The sequence below is a fragment of the Telopea speciosissima genome, chromosome 7 (assembly GCF_018873765.1).
Source record: "Telopea speciosissima isolate NSW1024214 ecotype Mountain lineage chromosome 7, Tspe_v1, whole genome shotgun sequence".
In the NCBI taxonomy this organism is placed as follows: Eukaryota; Viridiplantae; Streptophyta; class Magnoliopsida; order Proteales; family Proteaceae; genus Telopea; species Telopea speciosissima.
The window spans coordinates 28,155,462-28,172,775 of record NC_057922.1 but is presented as its reverse complement, the minus strand read 5'-3'; the positions used below and the strand labels follow the sequence as shown (position 1 = coordinate 28,172,775).

Below are 17,314 nucleotides of genomic sequence, written 5' to 3'. Positions count from 1 at the left end.
ACAGAAACAGAAGCACATCCAGACACCATCTGTACAAAAGACATGCATGATAGCTTTGGATCCCTGTTGAGGTGAGTAATGTGTGAAACCTCTCCTTGTTTTAAGGGCACCTTTTGAAACCCCTTCTTTCCCGTTTTTGCATTCCCTCACTTTTAGAAGAGGGGTTAAAGAATCTAATAAATGTACTCTCAGAATAATAAAGAAGAGATAAAGAACCCAGAAAAGGCGGGAAACGGCTAATTTTGGGAAGGTGGGGGGGGGGGGTTGTGGAACGTACCTCCAAAAGCCCTTTTCTTCGAAACCCTAAGAGAGGAACAAGAAAAATTTAATCTAAAATCAGTACAAAACAAATTATAGATTCACAAGTTTCTCCTCATCCATGGCGACGTCGCCGAAGTTCATGCATGAAGCAGAAGAAACCGAATACGGAAGTCCTATAAGGTACTTACCCCTACATCACGTCTACTGTGCTACTTCTCCTTGTGACGGCGCTAGTGGATCCTCAAACGTCATGTCTGAGAAAGTGAAAGCTCGAGCTCGAGAGCTCATCGACGAACCTAACGGTGACCCTCCAAATGATTCGGACGAAAAAGGGTCACAGTCGCAGTCGTCCCTTATCGTAAATGTCTACACCAGGAGGGCTAAGAGGCATCGGCATTGCATGGAGAAGCGGGTTGAATCAGAATCGAAGAGCCCTAATGGGGATGATAATTCGGGTAAGAATCGAGCTGATGAATTGAAGGTTGGGTTGGGTTCAGTTGAGACCAAGAGAATAGTTAAGAAGAATAAGAAAGCGGACAAGTACGAGCTGATCAAATTGGGAGTAGAGTCGACTCTTTTTCACGGTCTTGATGGGCCTGGGTCTTGTGATAAGAGCGATCCAGATGGTACAAGCAGACTGAAATTGTCAATGGGTGGACAAAAAACTGATAGGCAGAAGGTCTCTTCTGGTTCGTGTAGCAAAAAGAAATGGATTGAGTAAGTTTATTCTCTTTATATTATTTAAGGTAAATGCTGTGAGCTTGAATTTCTTCTTCACATGAAAATGGAGTCTTCCACTCCACAGGTGACTCTTAACCATTAACAAATACCGATATTGTGGAAGTAATACTTACATGTTCTGGTTGCAGGTTGAGTATAAAAGATTTTAAACCAAATACATTCGTTGGCTTACAATGCAAGGCAAGTGGTTGTCTTGGCCTTGGGTGCTGTGCGTTGTTTATTTTCAGCTCCATGCTTTTAGTGCAACCATGTAGACAGAATACAACTGTTAAGAGTCTAATGTTGTTTTTAATTGGATTTGATAATATATGAACCTAACTTCTAACTTATGAGCTGGTTGAATGCAGGTCTACTGGCCATTGGATGATGCATGGTATTCTGGTTGTATTGTTGGGTATAATTCAGAGACCAACCTGCATCAAGTACGGTTCTCACCATCATCATCTAAATTTATTCTTCATATCAGTTGTTTCGCATATTTTGACACTAATGTGCAAAAAATTTCAATTTGGTTGTCTGAATCTTGTAGCAACCACAGAATTGCTAGGTTATGTTGTCAAACTATGCTGTTGTGTATATTGTGAAAAATGTGTCTTTGCATACATCTATGCAAGCCAGTTTGTGATGCGTGCTGAACAAAAGTGCAGGTTGAATATGCAGATGGTGATGCCGAAAGGTTGATTCTCTCTGAAGAGAAGGTTAGATTTTATCTCTCTCAGGAGGAAATGCAGCAATTGAAATTGAGATGTAGCATTAAGAATGTGGATATTGAAGGCCTGGATTATGGTGAGCTGGCTGTGCTGGCTGCTAGTTTTGATGACTGTCAAGAGCTTGAACCTGGAGATGTCATATGGGCAAAACTTATAGGTTTGTCAGCTGTTTGGTGTTTTTTTTGTTGGATAAATTACTTATATTTGAAGTGTACATTATGCTCCCAATTTTCATTTCAGGGCAGTTAAAAGTTGATTGTCATAGATTCCTGAATAAAGTATCTCTTAAAAGTTAAAACCGCATATAAGATTTCCTCTGTGCTCTGTGGTTCCTATCACACACAGTTGTTGTTTCCCATTTTCATTTTAGGATGGGTAAAAGTTGTTTGTCATAACTGCATATGAGAATTCCTCTCTGCTGCTGTTCTTTCTATCACATAGTTGTTGCTGCCTACTGTTAGTTTGAAAATGCAGTGTCCTCGAAATTGTATGGGCTCATTTTATTTTCTTTCTGACAAATGAGTTCATTTGATTGTGAGGGATGAGAATACCTTATAGGATCTTTCCTTGTTCTTATAATACATCTAATTTCTACTAAATTTAGATAGAATGGTATCCTTTTTCGCAATTAGTAATACAATATTTTATGCAGATCAATGTATGTAAGAGAAAGGTAACAAATACAGAACAAAACTTATCCCCCCCCCCCCCCCTCCCAAAAAAAAAAAAAAAACAAAAACAGAGAGGATAAAATGGAAAAATGAGTCATCCTTACATTGTCTCCCTCTTGATAAACATTGGTGTTGCTCTTACTTCCCAACTTGAAATTTTAGGATAAGCGGTTGTAATATGGTATCAACCTTGGAGTCAAAAGGTATTAAGATAGGTAGAACGCAGACGGAGTATGGTGTGTAACTCTATTAACTCCAGGATGGAACATGAGGGGGTAAAAATTGATAAAAGGGAGTTTCCACAAAGTAATTATTTTAGGTATCTAAGACCAATCATAATTAAAGGTCATATAGAGGATGATGTTTTACAGAAAATTAAAGTAGAATGGATGAAGTGGAGAGGTGCATCCGAAGTGGTGTGATCGATGGATTCCTTTAAAGCTTAAAGGAAAATATTATAGGACAGTCATACGTCCGGTTATGATGTACGGTGTGGAATGTTGGGCAGTTAAGAAGCATCATATAGATAAGCTAAATGTAGCGGAGATGAGGATGTTGAGATGGATGTGTGGAAAAACTAGGAATAATAAAATAAGGAATGACCATATTATAGTTGATTTAGGAGTAGCTCCGATTCAAGATAAGTTGCGAGCAAGTTTTTTGAGGTGGCATGGCCATGTTCTACGGAGGTCTTGAGATGCTCTAGTTCGAAGGAGTGACTTGATTTAGATTGAATGTACTAAAAGAGGTAGGTAATGTAGTCCTAGATTGGTAGGAGACCAACTAGGAGCTAGTAAACCAGGATTTGATATGAACTGATGGTTTTAGGTCAAAATTAGGGTTAGGGTTTGAGGTGTTGGTTATGCTAGGCAGGTGTAGGGGAGTCTATCGGTGAAGGTCCTGAGATGTTTTAATGAATGAAAGCGTGTAAACTTGAATAGGCAGCAAGTTAGGGTTAGGGTTTTGGGTTTTGGAAAAGAGGAAAATATGGATTTCTAGGGTTTGCTGGACAGGTGTTAACCAATCTAGGGTTTGCTGGACAGGTGTTAACCAAACTTGAATGGTTTTCTTAGGAGGATATGAGGGATACTTGGTCAGATTTGTAGACTGTTCTGACGGTTGGTTTTTGCTGGGCAGAAATTAGGATTTATGGGGTTTTAATAGAAGTGGGGTTTTCTAGGGTTTGAGTAGGGGGATGGGGCTAATCTTTGGATTGAGTTTCCCAATATGGCAGGGGAGTAAACGATCCAAATATGACAGTTTTTGGCAGGCTGGTTAGATCTGTGGAGATCTTAGGTTATGGGAAATTAAAAATAGAAAACTAGGGTTTGGGGCTGTAGAGGATTAGAAATAGAATTAGGGGATGGGGAATGTTTCAGACTTGTAATGGCAGAATGTAATCGGCAGCAGCTTGTTGATGAAGGAACTTGAATAAAAATTGAATCTTTGACTGAAACTAGAAAGTAGAACTTGAAGAGAACCACCCGGGCTTCACACCGCAACTCCGCAAGGTGTCGATTGGATCAAACACCAAACTGACCAGCCTTGATCAAACACAAGACAATCTTCGAAGAAGACAAGTTGAAGCAGCTTGCAAAGCAGAATTACTTTTCAAGAGTGGAGAGTGAAGAGCTCCTTGGTTTTCATTACTTAAATAGGGGCCTAAGGGCCTTACACCTATTCAGCCTAGGAGTGTGAATATTTGTAGCCGACTCTACTAGTCCATCTCCCTTTCTAAATTCGCGAGAATGTAGTGTGCACCAAGAAAATTACATAAAATAAAAGAAAGGTGACTCAAGTCACTTAAATTGAACTGCTGGTTCCATCTAGTTTTGGACTGGTTCAATTTAAAACACTAAAACATGAAACTAATCTAAGTATAGAGCTAATCTCATATGCAACCTATGTATCCCTACTTTAAAGTGGCCTATTACATAGAAAACTCATGGGATCAAAGGTCCAATAGGTCTATAACCCAATCCTAGACTTATTTCTAAGGAAAGAAGCCCAGTTTGGTGATAAACCTGCATCACTAGGGGCAGGCCTAAAATAACCCTAGGAGAAGTGGTGAGGATAGAAATGCATAGCTTAGGTCTTGTATCAAGTATGATCTCGAATAGAGCAGATTGGAGGGCTAGGATCCATGTAACTGACTCCATTTAGTTGGGATAAGGCTATTGTTGTTGTTGGTTGTAACATGGTATCAGAGCAGGGAGGTGAATGTTCGAGCCCTGGGAAGTGCAACGGGGTTCTATGATATTTTCTTTCCTCGGTGCCACGTGATAATGTTTCCTCTTAAATGCCTGTCACATGCAGGCTGTGTGTGTACAGACCTACACGTGTGGGGGTCTGTTGATATTCATTGTTGTTGCCCTTAACAGCTCGAGCTTTGAGATAAGTGGTTGTAACACGTCCTACATGGCTCTTTTGTCTAGAGTATCAATTGGAGGATCTCGACCTCCCTCAGTTGAGCTCTTCTGATTGCGGTCAAGAACTATCCTCGATATGATAATCTATATGCAGTGGATAATTCGCCGCTTTTCAGCTGTCTTCGATCAGCAGCCTCAAGAACCATGGGAAATAGTTATCCGTTCATGTTATGTTTGGGATTGTGAATGATTTTGGAATTAAGGATTACAAACACATGATAACAGCAAGGCGAGGATGGCTGGACCTGTCATAAACTACTTGTAATAAAAATTGCTTTATTATTGTTTTCTAATTAGAGTTCTTAAACTGAATTCTTGAACAATGAAGAACTAATTTAAAAGAGTGAAGGGATTTTTATATTGTTGTGAACATACTAGTGTTGGAAGAGATTGGTACTTGGTAGGTCACCAATACCAGATTTGAGAAGAGAGAAGTGGTTGATCTATGCTCGACTCCGGGGATTAGTGTATCACTGTATTGTGAGGTTCATTTTTTCCAATCTAAATGTGTTTTGTGTCTAGGGTGAATCTGATGGTGATAACTGATTAATTCCTTAACACTCTGGGGCTTGAGGTAATACATAGCTGCTATTATATTTGGTGGACAACTAGTATCTTCTATGGTTTGTGGTGTGTGATGTATTTTTGTCTCTTTACATGCACATACTTCAGCATCATTCAGTGCCTGTTTCTTCCCATGAGTGCTTTCATATATGAGGCATAATTGGGCTGCGGGCCTGTGGCAGTGAGAGAGTGTACATTGAGTATATACTGTTATCCTATTCTTTTCAGATTCAGGGTTAGCTAATTGAAATCAGTTAACTTGCAGGTGTCTATAAACTCTATTTGATCTTGGATAATCAAACAGCCCATTCATATATTTAATTTCCCATATACCCTCCAATTCATGATTTTGAGAGTCTTGAAGTAGGTATTTGTGCAATTGACTTCGAAGGTTTTCTTACATGTCTTCATTTTGTTCAGTAAGGTTTGTTGTCTTTTTCTTGCCTTAAGCTGTGAACCTTGTTCAAGCAAAAACTAGTGGATACGTGGAACATTTCAGTTTTCCTTGATATATTTTTTCTGGCTTAGCCAACTCCAAATATTTGGGATGAGTTTTACTCAGTTGAATTGAGTTGCCACTTAAGCCAACTCTCTCAGTCTGTCCTAAGAGTGTTCCATGTGTGAGAATAAAGTAGTACCTAGAAGTATTGATTTAGCTCGATTCATTACTAAGTATCTGACAATTTTCAAAGTAACAAAATCAAATTGGAACAATGGTGAGAAAATACTCAAATAACACCAATTCCACCCCCATAAAAAAAAAAAAAACAAATTTTAAAAAAAAGAACAGAAAATAAAATAAAAGAAACTACCAGCCTAGAATACAATAACAACACCATCATTAAAATTTGTTATTTATCACAAAAAAAGACCCCCTACTTTCTGCTACTATTTGTTACTTACACAAAGCACATGTCCACCATTATTTTTATTCATAGAAGCACATCAATGCTTGCCATTTTTGTGCAGGTCATTCTATGTGGCCAGCAATAGTTTTGAATGAAGAAGCACATATTAGTGCTCGTGAAGGTTTAAAGCCAACTTCAGTGGAGAGATCAATTACAGTTCAGTTTTTTGGAACTCACGATTTTGCCAGGTTTGTAAGTACTTTGATGTCTGAAGAGATTGTATAACTCGACTCTGAGCTTGCAATTTTACATCTTTGTGGTGTAAAAATTCTGTTTCCTATACACTAACATTGCTGAAGTCCTTCACAAGAAAATGATTTGCTTTTACTAAAATTGTTCTAAATCGACCTTACTATTAGTGATTGCCAGGATTAGTAGGAAGCAGGTCATCCCATTTATTAGAGGCCTTCTTTCTTCTTCTTTCCATCTGAAGTGCAAGCAGACACGCTTCCGTCGAAGCTTAGAAGAGGCAAAATTGTAAGGCTGTCTACGAGAATCTATTTTATTTCAGTAGCTTATGGCATTGTGTTTAACTGTAGGTTGTTGCATTTGTGAAAAAAGTCCTTAATTTTCTGTTTTAACCATACAGCATAGCCCAAATATTTCAATGCTATAGAGTGAAAAGATTTCTCTATGTTTGGAGCGTCTTCATTACATTTTTTTAGAATGATCAGAGATCACTTTTGCATCAATAGGAGTGATGGTACCATCTGAACCCTATGCTCTGTCAGCAGTTGACAATATTTGTGAGTCTCTGAGGATTTCCTTCTAAATTCTGGTCCATCTTTCAAATGGCATCTATTAGATCTCTTTCCACCTCTTGGTTACCCAACACTTATCGTTTGAGACTTTGGAGGGAAATTTTGGTATCTGCTTAATCTAGTATTTTTTTGCCCCAATTGGAACTAAAATCAACTTCTCCTTTTGATCATTTGTAGATCCCTCTCCCCTCAAAAAATTTCTGGCTTGGCTCAGATATCAAATTGCACTCTTATTGACGGTAGTTTTTCATCAATCTTCCTTTGGGTCCTTCCAGGAGGCTTTGGAGGTATAATTGATTTAGCCTCTCAAAATGATAAATGTTCCAGATGGAAAGTGGACCTTACAAGTATCGCATCCCAGATTTTAGCAAGATATGGAGCAAAATTCCGTACAGCATTCATATTGAGTTACATAGCTTCAGCTATGAGAAGAATTCATTTGTGATAATTCTTCTTCTTTGCTTACTTCTGTATTTCATTTCGGAAGCATTAGAGAGGGACGCCTTAGCGTCTCCCTCTATGTTTGAAAGGACCCCAAGACCTCCAAGCAAAAACATCAAATATTCCATCTGAGATCATCTATGTTATCATTATCCCTATCAAAAATCAAGGCTGTAAAGATCCCTCATGCCTAGAATGGCAATGTCTTGTTGTTAAGATTCAAAATGTCAAGGCTATAAATTTAATTTTTTTTACTCCGATTACTGTATGTATGCCTTGTGCTACAGTATTCTTGCTTTCTGATTGTCCTTTGTTTTTGAGTTTAAATTTTAACAGAAACAGTGGTTTCTGTGATTGTTGAATTCTGTCTAAATTATGAGTAGTACAACAATTGCAGGATTCAAGAGCTAAAATTTCTTGTTAATGTTCCAACTTCCAAGTATTTGATTGGATTATTATTTCTGCCATTCTCATTTTTGGAAACTTGGGATGAAATTTTGTACCATAAACAACCTATATAAAAAAAAAAAAAGGGTACTAAACATTCTACAAGCAGGATTCATGTAGTGATCCCAAGTAGTTGGTATAAGGCTTCGTTGAGTTGATTTGAGACTGGGTCTTGAGTTTATGAGATCATTTTATTATCATTTGCTCAGTAAACATAAAAGTAATGGAATATGTTTCATTCAATCATTCTTGAGATGTTGTAGTGAATTCCATGCTTTAGCCTTGTACTGTATTATGATTCTTCTTATACCTCTTTGATTGTGATTTTATACTGTTAAGCAATGGATAGAGCAAATTCACTTTGAATGGGAAATAGGTTTGGTTTGTTCATGTCTCTGTTAGAGTTGTTAGAATATCTTGTATAGGGGTAGTTCTGTCATTGTCTAGTTATAAGACATGACTAAGTTGTATTTTTACTTTCTTGTCTTATTTCCCTTTACCTCCCTAGGGAGGCTTGTGTAATTTGGAAGAGTTAATTAATGAAGCTAATATGTGTGTTAAGAATCACTCAACACACATAATCGATTCTCCCATTCTCTTCTCTTCTTCTTTTTCTTTCCTCTTCTCTCCCTCTTCTTCTTGCTGTAAACCTCTTCTCTTACCAGATTCGACCTACCTTTAAGTTCCAACTTGGTATCAGAGCCAACATCTCTGGTTTGAGAGTCGGCTGAGCTCAGTGGTTATCTTCTCCTCTCTTTGAAACCCTATAAATGTAAAGGGGGTTCCATTAGAGGCTGTATATGTGAGATACTATACTTCTTACAGTCTTGGGAGTGGTATTCTCCAAGTTAAGTCCATATGGAGAGAGTTTAGGAGCTGCTGAGGGTGATTTGAAGCTATGGAAGATGACTGCCAAGTTACTGCCAGCCTGTGAAGATTTTTCTTGGTTCTCCTTCTCTTCTCCATCTCTTGGCATGAGACCTATTGGATTTGCATCGCCTAGGGGTGTTGTTTCAGACCCCTAATCTCTTGTTTTTTGAAAGGAATGCTACTTAGCTTCCAGATGTTTTGAAATCTTGGAAGCAAACCCTGTTTTTTCCGCCAGCCTTGGACTGTCTCAGATTTGATTCTGCCTTTGGCAGTTTGGCTGGCCTTGGAACTTGTCCCATTTACGTCATATGGGAGTGCCTTCTTGAAGCCCTAAGGGCCTGCTCTTGAAGGTGGAGGATAAGAGGACTGCTACTGATTTTTCCTTGCTGCTATACAGGTATCGGCTGCTCTGTTTTTTTGCCTTCTTTGAAGCTTGCTGTATTGGATGACTGAATGTGATTGAGAATGGAATGCATTGCATCTTGATACACTTATTGGGTGTTATGGACTAAAGGTTCTTGGCTGCTAGAAGTATTTGGTTTGAGTTATGCAATTTTTTGCTCTCTATATGCTTGCTGTATTTTAGGCTTGGTCTCAGCCTAGTGGTTTGGTTGATTGAGTACCATTTGTGTATTGGTTTGCCTCCCTGTTTGGGTTGAGTATACTCCCCACTTGCGCAAACAACTTATATTGATTGTTGAAGTGTTTGCCCATTAAGTCCATTGTGTCTGGACAAGATTTTGAGGTCAGTGGACCAATTACAGCCGGCAGCCCAAGTAGTGGTTTCCCAACCATGGCTTCCTTTGATAACCCCAACACCTAGATCTCGGTTGTGAAGTTGGACAATACCAACTATTTGGATTGGTCCCGTTCTGTGAAGTTGTCTCTACGCAGTAGGGGAAAGTTGGGGTACATTACTGGGTCTATCACAGCTCCTGCTACAACCGATACAGGCTATCTCAAGTGGGAGACTAAGAACTCCATTGTTATGACTTGGCTGATATTCTCCATGAAACCCGAGATAGGTCAGAGGTTTATGAGTAAGGAGACTGTGAAAGATATTTGGGACATTGTATCTAGAGTTTTTGATAGAGTTGGAGATTCAACGAAAGTGTATCAAATCCTCCAAAAGATCATTCATATGAAACAGGGTGATAGGAATATATCTGAGTACTATAACTCTGTTATTAGCTTGTGGGAGGAATATGATCATTATAACAATCTCCAGTTGTCCAATTCTGATGATTAGGCAAAGGTCTACAGGAGCCAAGAAAAGGAAAGGATCCTTATTTTGCTTGGTGGTCTTAACCCTGAATATGAGCCTCTTCGCCTGCAAATCTTAGGGAGATCTCCCTTTCCATCTCTGGATGGCGTGTGCAGCTATTTGCAAAGTGAGGAAACCAGGAGGACCACTATGGATATTGCACCATCAACAGAGAGGTCTGCTCTTGTTTCTAGTTCCCACAGGGATTGGAAAAGTAGGGGGAAAGGCCAAGGGCCACCTCGTGGCGATCACCGTGAGAGATACAAATGCGATCATTATGGCAAGCTTGGACACACCAAGGACCGGTGTTGGGATCTTCATGGACAGCCCCCTGGTATGCGTGGTGGTTCATCTAGTGCCCGTGGAGGCAAACGAGGGGGAGTTAGGGCTCACTCTGTGACATCTGAGTCTGAGCCACCTAGACCCCAACCGGCTCGTAATTCCCTCTCACAAGATGATATTGCAGCCCTCCGTCGGTTGATGTCTCACCTTGGAGGGTCAGCTACTGGTTCTACCTCTGGAGGGTCTACTACTTATGCCTCAGCTCTGCAGGTCTCGTTTGCTCCTCCTACTGCACCCACCTGGATTATTGACTCTGGAGCCTCTGATTACATGACTGGTATGTCACAGTACTATGATTCCTACTCCATTTGCTCTGGCCGGGACAAGGTAAGGGTTGCTGATGGTTCTCTTTCTTCTGTCTCTGGTAAGGGTAATGTGCGAGTTACTCCTTCTATTTCCCTTGAGTCTGTCCTTCATGTTCCCGACTTTGCTACTAACCTATTATCAATGAGTCGCCTAACCAAATCCTTACATTATTGTGTTACTTTCTTTCCTTGTTATTGTGTCTTTCAGGATTTGGAGACAAAGAGGGTTATTGGCGTGGGCCGGAAAGGAGGACTCTATCTTCTTGAGCCACGTTACCTTCAATCTCTGCGGACTTATGTTTGTGGTCGGAATGACTATAGTACTTTGGAGTCTGTTATGCTTTGGCATCAACGTTTGGGTCATCCCTCTTTTGTTGTTATGAGGAGACAGTTACCCCACTTGTTTACTTCTTTCCCTGCATCTTATGTTTTTCAGTGTGAATCTTGTATTTTCGCTAAACATTGTCGCACATCTTATCCTTATCGTGGTAATAGATCTACTGCACCTTTTTCCCTTGTTCATACTGATGTTTGGGGGCCTTCTCCTACTACTTCTTTATCTGGATTTCGTTATTTTGTTTCATTTGTGGATGACTATTCTCGGTGTACTTGGACTGTTTTGTTGAAACAAAAGAGTGATGTTTGTGATGCTTTTAAGGATTTTTATCAATTTATTAGCACTCAGTTTGGTACTCACATCAAAATTGTTAGATCTGATAAGGGGGGTGAGTACATTTATGGGGGGCTCCAACAGTTCTTTTTTGATAATGGCATCATCCATCAACTGGCTTGTGTTGACACCCCACAGCAAAATGGGGTGGCTGAGCGCAAAAACCGCCATTTGTTGGAAATCACCAGGGGTCTTCTCTTTGGTATGCATGTGCCTAAGACCTTCTGGTCTGATGCACTTCTTACCACTGCCTTTCTTATTAACCGGATGCCAACTCCACTCCTTGGCTCCAAATCCCCCTGGCTCTTCTTTCTCCTCAATCCTCAGTTTTTCCCTTGTCTCTACGAGTCTTTGGTTGTGTTTGTTATGTACATGTCAACAAATCAGCCCGTACCAAGCTTGATCCCAAAGCTCTCAAGTGCATCTTCTTGGGCTACTCTGACTCCACCAAAGGGTATAAGTGCTACCATCCTCCTTCCCGAAGGCGACTTCTCTCCAAAGATGTCACCTTCTTTGAGTCTATTCCTTTTTTTTCTTCTTCCCCTCACCATTTTGTTCAGGGGGAGAGTACTAGCAGTGAACAGAATGCTAATGTCATTCCCTTCCTATCTCCCTTGCCTACCTCCACTTCCCCATTCCTATTTGATATTGGAAAGTACAAAGAAGTGGATGTTGTTGATGATGTTGTTGTTGATATTGATGCTAGTAGTGGTGGTGATGCTAGCAGGGAAACAGAATACAAGGGTATAAGATTCAAAGAAGGTGGTGTATTCACAAGAGGTGAATCCTTATTGAATGGAAAAGGGAAGCAACTATGGTATAAGTAACCCTGCCAAAATCCCTCTTTGGATCCACATCCTCAGTCTCATCCTCCTCACTCAGGTAATTCCTCTCCTTCTGAATTAGATCTTCCCATTGCTATGAGAAAGGGGAAGAGAGCATGTACCAACCCCATAGCCAAGTTTGTTTCCTATGACTCCATTTCTCCTACAGGTATTGCTTTTTCCACTGCTCTTGAGTCTTCTTCCATTCCCAAAAATGTCACAGAGGCCTTATCCAATCCAAAATGGATGCAAGCAATGATTGAGGAAATGGTGGCTCTAGAGAAGAACAATACTTGGACACTTGTTGATCTTCCCAGGGGGAGAACTCCAGTGGGATGCAGATGGGTTTATACAATCAAGTATAGATCCGATGGTACAGTAGCAAGGTACAAAGCTCGGCTGGTTGCAAAAGGGTACAGTCAGGTGTATGGCATTGACTACCAGGAGACTTTTGCCCCTGTAGCCAAGCATAACTCCATCAGGGTTCTTCTTTCAGTAGCAGCCAATAAAGATTGGCCAATGTACCAATTAGATGTGAAGAATGCATTTCTTCATAGAGATTTAGCAGAAGTAGTGTACATGCAGCCTCCACCTGGTTTTAAGTGTCCCTCAACTGAAGGGAAAGTGTGTTTATTGAAGAAAGCTCTCTATGGCCTAAAGCAGTCTCCTAAGGCCTGGTTTGAGAGATTTCGACAAGCCATTCTGAAGAATGGGTATTATCAGAGTCAAGCTGACCACACCTTGTTTATCAGGAGAGGTAATGGTACAGTTACAGCTCTCATTGTCTATGTTGATGACATTGTGGTGACTGGGAATGATGTTGTTGAGATAAATAGATTGAAGTCTTATCTGGCTAAACAGTTTGAGATCAAAGACCTTGGACTCTTGAAATACTTCTTGGGTATTGAGGTATCTAGATCAAGGAAAGGGATCAACATTTGCCAAAGGAAATTTGTCTTGGATCTTCTGAAAGAGACAGGGATGATGGGGTGCAAACAAGCCACTTCCCCCATTGATCCGAATCATAAACTTGGTGATAAATGTGGTTCTTCTCTTATAGATGCAAGCAAGTACCAAAGCTTAGTTGGGAAACTAATCTATCTCTCCTTGACTCGACCAGACATCTCTTATGCAGTTGGAGTGGTGAGTTAGTTCATGCATGCTCCCAGGAGTGGACATCTGGATGCAGTGTATCGCATCATTAGATACTTGAAATCCTGTCCAGGAAAAGGTCTTGTATTTGCTAGGCATGACCATTTGCAGATTGAAGGCTACACAGATGCTGATTGGGTTGGTTCAGTCTCTGATAGGAGATCTACTTCTGGGTACTGTACCATTGTGGGTGGTAATCTAGTTACCTGGAGGAGCAAGAAACAACCAGTTGTTGCTCGATCCAGTGCTGAGGCCGAGTTTAGGGCCATGGCCCATGGAGTATGTGAGCTTATATGGCTGAAAAGGCTTCTTCAAGACTTGAGCTTTGAAACTGAAGGGCCAATGAGACTTTATTGTGACAACAAAGCTGCCATAAGCATTGCCCATAATCCGGTTCAACATGATCGAACCAAGCATATTGAGGTTGATCGTCACTTCATCAAAGAGAAGCTGGATTCTGGGTGCATTTGTACTCCCTTTGTGAAGACAGGTGATCAAGTAGCAGATATCTTCACCAAGGGTCTCCCTCCTAGTCTATTTAGTACTCTATTGTGCAAGCTGGGAATGTATGACATTTATTCTCCTGCTTGAGGGAGAGTGTTAGAGTTGTTAGAATATCTTGTATAGTGGTAGTTCTGTCATTGTCTAGTTATATGACATGACTAAGTTGTATTTTTACTTTCTTGTCTTATTTCCCTTTACCTCCCTAGGGAGGCTTGTGTAATTTGGAAGAGTTAATTAATGAAGCTAATATGTGTGTTGAGAATCACTCAACACACATAATCGATTCTCCCATTCTCTTCTCTTCTTCTCTTCTTTCCTCTTCTCTCCCTCTTCTTCTTGCTGTAAACCTCTTCTCTTACCAGATTCGACCTACCTTTAAGTTCCAACTGTCTCCCCCTCCCCACAAACCCCACAAAAAAAAAAAAAAAAAAAAACCGGAGAGAAGAAATTACTCATATGCTCTGTGTGGAAAAATGGTACTAGTTTCTAATGTAAGTTATATACATAAAATCTAGGTACATAAAACACTTCTAACTTGCAATTTGTGAATGAATAACACCTCTTATAGCAGCACTGTTAGGTGCTTCTTTATAGTTGGAGGTGTTTTCTTAGTACACCAGATTTCGAGAATTACTTTGTTTTTCTTGCGTTTTCTTCTATCTGTTAAAATTTGGATTTCCAAAGCTTCTTGTCTAATTTCTTTTAATGAATAATTGACTATTGAAAAGTGAGAGCTCATGGTAATGTACAAGTGAACGCTAGGCCTTCTTATTAACGGATGTGATGCAGCATCGTAAAACTATTTTTTTTTACCAGGTACCTAAGTGAAGAAAAGCTCCCAAAAGGAATGTTGAGGCTGCAAAATAACATCAACACTGATGATTGTCGAAATGCCAGTCCTGAGGAGGGAAATAGAGATTCTAATGTTGATGTAATAGATGAAGGGTCACATGGAACACTGGAAGGCATACAAAGTGACCCACTTGAATTTGGAGATCTCCGTGTAATAAGTTTAGGTGATTCTCAATATTTCAGTTGTCCACTATCTATTGATTAAGATTTTAATTTGTGCAGTAGACCATTCTGCTGCAAACTTTCTGTCTCAAGTGCTGTACACTGACTATCATGCCATTGTTGATGAATAAGTAGTTAACTGTGTTATGCTTCTTGAAAGTAATTGAGAGAGACTCTGATTTTCAAAATGAGCTAGCTCATTGTGTTTTTGTCTGCACATAATTATCTTGCAGGAAAGATTGTCAGGGACTCTGATTTTCAAAATGAGCAGTACATCTGGCCTGAAGGCTATATAGCTGAGAGGAAGTTTACTTCCATGTCAGGTGAAGCATTTTTCTAAGACCTTTGTTTAAGTTTCCATTTGTATTTACTGGCTAGCATTTCCCATGTGTTATTTCATTCTTGGTTTCATCTTCATTTTTTTAATTATGTGAGGAGGTTTGAATTGTATCACATTGTTTTTTCTCCTAAAATCAGATCCACTTGTAAGTACCTTCTACAAGATGGAAGTGCTAAGAGACCCTGAAACAAAGTTTCAACCTCTGTTTAGAGTTACAGCAGATACTGGAGAACAGGTTAGTTGTTTCATATGTGTTTCCTTTTTCTTTCTTTCAGAGTTTGGCACTTGATGCTGAGGCTCTGACATATTATTGCGTTTCTTTCATGATTTTTAAGGAACTGTGGTTTTGTTGCTTAACTTACCAATTTTTCTGAAGGGTAGTTTTGTGGTTTCTTAGGCTCTGTATGGCAACATTTCTGTTTAAAAAAACTGATTCTGGGTCCCGCACAGTTTTTTGTGTTTCTGTGTTTTTTGAGTGTTTCTGGGTCCTGAAATGCTGTATGGTAACCACTGAAATAAAAATGTTTGTGTAACTAAAAAGAAACAGAAACCTGTATGGGTCCTGAAATGCTGTATGCTCCCTGCGAATCCTTCAATGTCACATTTGCAAGCTGAGAACTTCCAGATTCCCTAAAATTAGGTGATGTAAGCTTTCTGCAGAATTGAACTAGTAAACAAGCTAGCAGATACATAATAATTAAAGCTCTTCATTAAAGCTAAATCCAAGCAGATATAAAATAATTAACGCTCTCCATTAAACCCTAAATACACAGATGCACTGAGAGAGAGAGAGAACCCTCTCTATGGGCCCACCAAAACTTTTTTTTTTGGGTGAATAAATAATTCATTATTGAAACCCCAAAACGGGGAAGGGAAAAATGGGGAGGGAGGAATACACAGGCGAAGAGAAGGGGGGGAGGGAACTATACAAAACTCGGGCCCTAGGAAGAAGGGCCAGGAGGCTGAAAAAGCGAGACAGGTAAACCCCAGGAGACCACAATACGCCTGTTCCTTGGGAATCAACAAGAGAACCATGAGGTAGCATGTGAAGCCTGGAGTTAACATCAAAGAAGATAGCTTTCCAAATCATATCAAGAGAACGAGAGTTGGTGGTCCATCTACGAAGATTCCGCTCCATCCAGATGTGAGAGATTACAACACCAAACACAAGCTTACCTGCAATATCACAAATAGTGCTGCGAGAGAAGTACATATCCATCCAAAGCCACTCCTTAGAGGAGGGTAAGGGTCTTCTACTATGGGGCCAACAGGTTTCCAAAGTTTTATTTATTTATTTATTTCCAAATAGAAGAGGCAAAGAGGCAAGATAAGAATAGGTGGTTGATGCCCTCAAGACCATTCCAACAAAGGATACAGGAGGGGGAAACAGGCAGCTGGCGGTAGAGGAGAAAGGATTGATCGGGAGGCAATGGTTGAGGGCTCTCCAGATAGTGAAGCTATGATGGGGTATATGACCTAAAACCATACAAGGTTATGACAAGGGGCGGTGGGGTTATGAAGTCTAACAAAGTCCCAAGCAGATCGGGAGCTAAAGAGGCCATTTGGGGAGGGAAGCCAAGAGACCTTGTCAGATAATGAGGGGTTGGGGGGGAGGGAGGCCCAGACCTGGGAAAGACTCTTCTCAGCTTCACATGCCTCATCCAAGGTTTAAAGTATCCTTCCGTATCTACCGATACTAACCGATACGAATCTTATTTTTTAAGGTACTGATACAATACCCAAAAAATTTTGGTATTAGTACATGTAAGAAACTGCATCCTTTATATCTAATCAATTAACTGCACTTGTCTCGTCGTACTTTGTTTTCCTTTTCATACATTATATATTTTACATATTACTCATTTATTGTGTTTTATGCTTCAAAACTGTATTTTGCATACATCCTAAGCACTACCATATGTTTCTTGACCATTTCCATATGTATTTAGCGTATCTTGCGTCTCTCCGATACGATACATCTCTTGAAATCACCCTTTCGATACAATACCCGATACCGATACTTTAAACCTTGCCACATCATCCATATCACATCATCAACATAGCTGGCATGTGGGACCTTAGTTATCAAGGTGGGA

The 17,314-nt window shown here is 40.0% G+C and overlaps 1 protein-coding gene across 1 annotated transcript; it reads left to right on the top strand.

Moving 5' to 3' along the window:
• The first annotated feature begins 379 nt into the window (after positions 1-379).
• LOC122669392 (histone H3-lysine(4) N-trimethyltransferase ATX1-like) lies at positions 380-15,604 on the top strand. The gene is made up of 9 exons (XM_043866150.1): positions 380-978; positions 1,131-1,182; positions 1,350-1,424; positions 1,650-1,869; positions 6,346-6,472; positions 6,654-6,761; positions 14,681-14,880; positions 15,112-15,201; positions 15,356-15,604. The coding sequence occupies exons 1-9, from the start codon at positions 380-382 to the stop codon at positions 15,505-15,507; spliced, it is 1,623 nt and encodes a 540-aa protein (XP_043722085.1). The 3' UTR covers positions 15,508-15,604.
• The last annotated feature ends 1,710 nt before the right edge of the window (positions 15,605-17,314 follow it).

Bases quoted from the DNA above. Each gene is read 5' to 3' on its own strand.
- LOC122669392 (XM_043866150.1), top strand. From the start codon at position 380: ATGGCGACGTCGCCGAAGTTCATGCATGAAGCAGAAGAAACCGAATAC. The intron at 1,425-1,649 runs GTACGGTTCTCA...ACAAAAGTGCAG, and splicing joins CAGAGACCAACCTGCATCAA to GTTGAATATGCAGATGGTGA. The intron at 14,881-15,111 runs GTGATTCTCAAT...ATTATCTTGCAG, and splicing joins TCTCCGTGTAATAAGTTTAG to GAAAGATTGTCAGGGACTCT.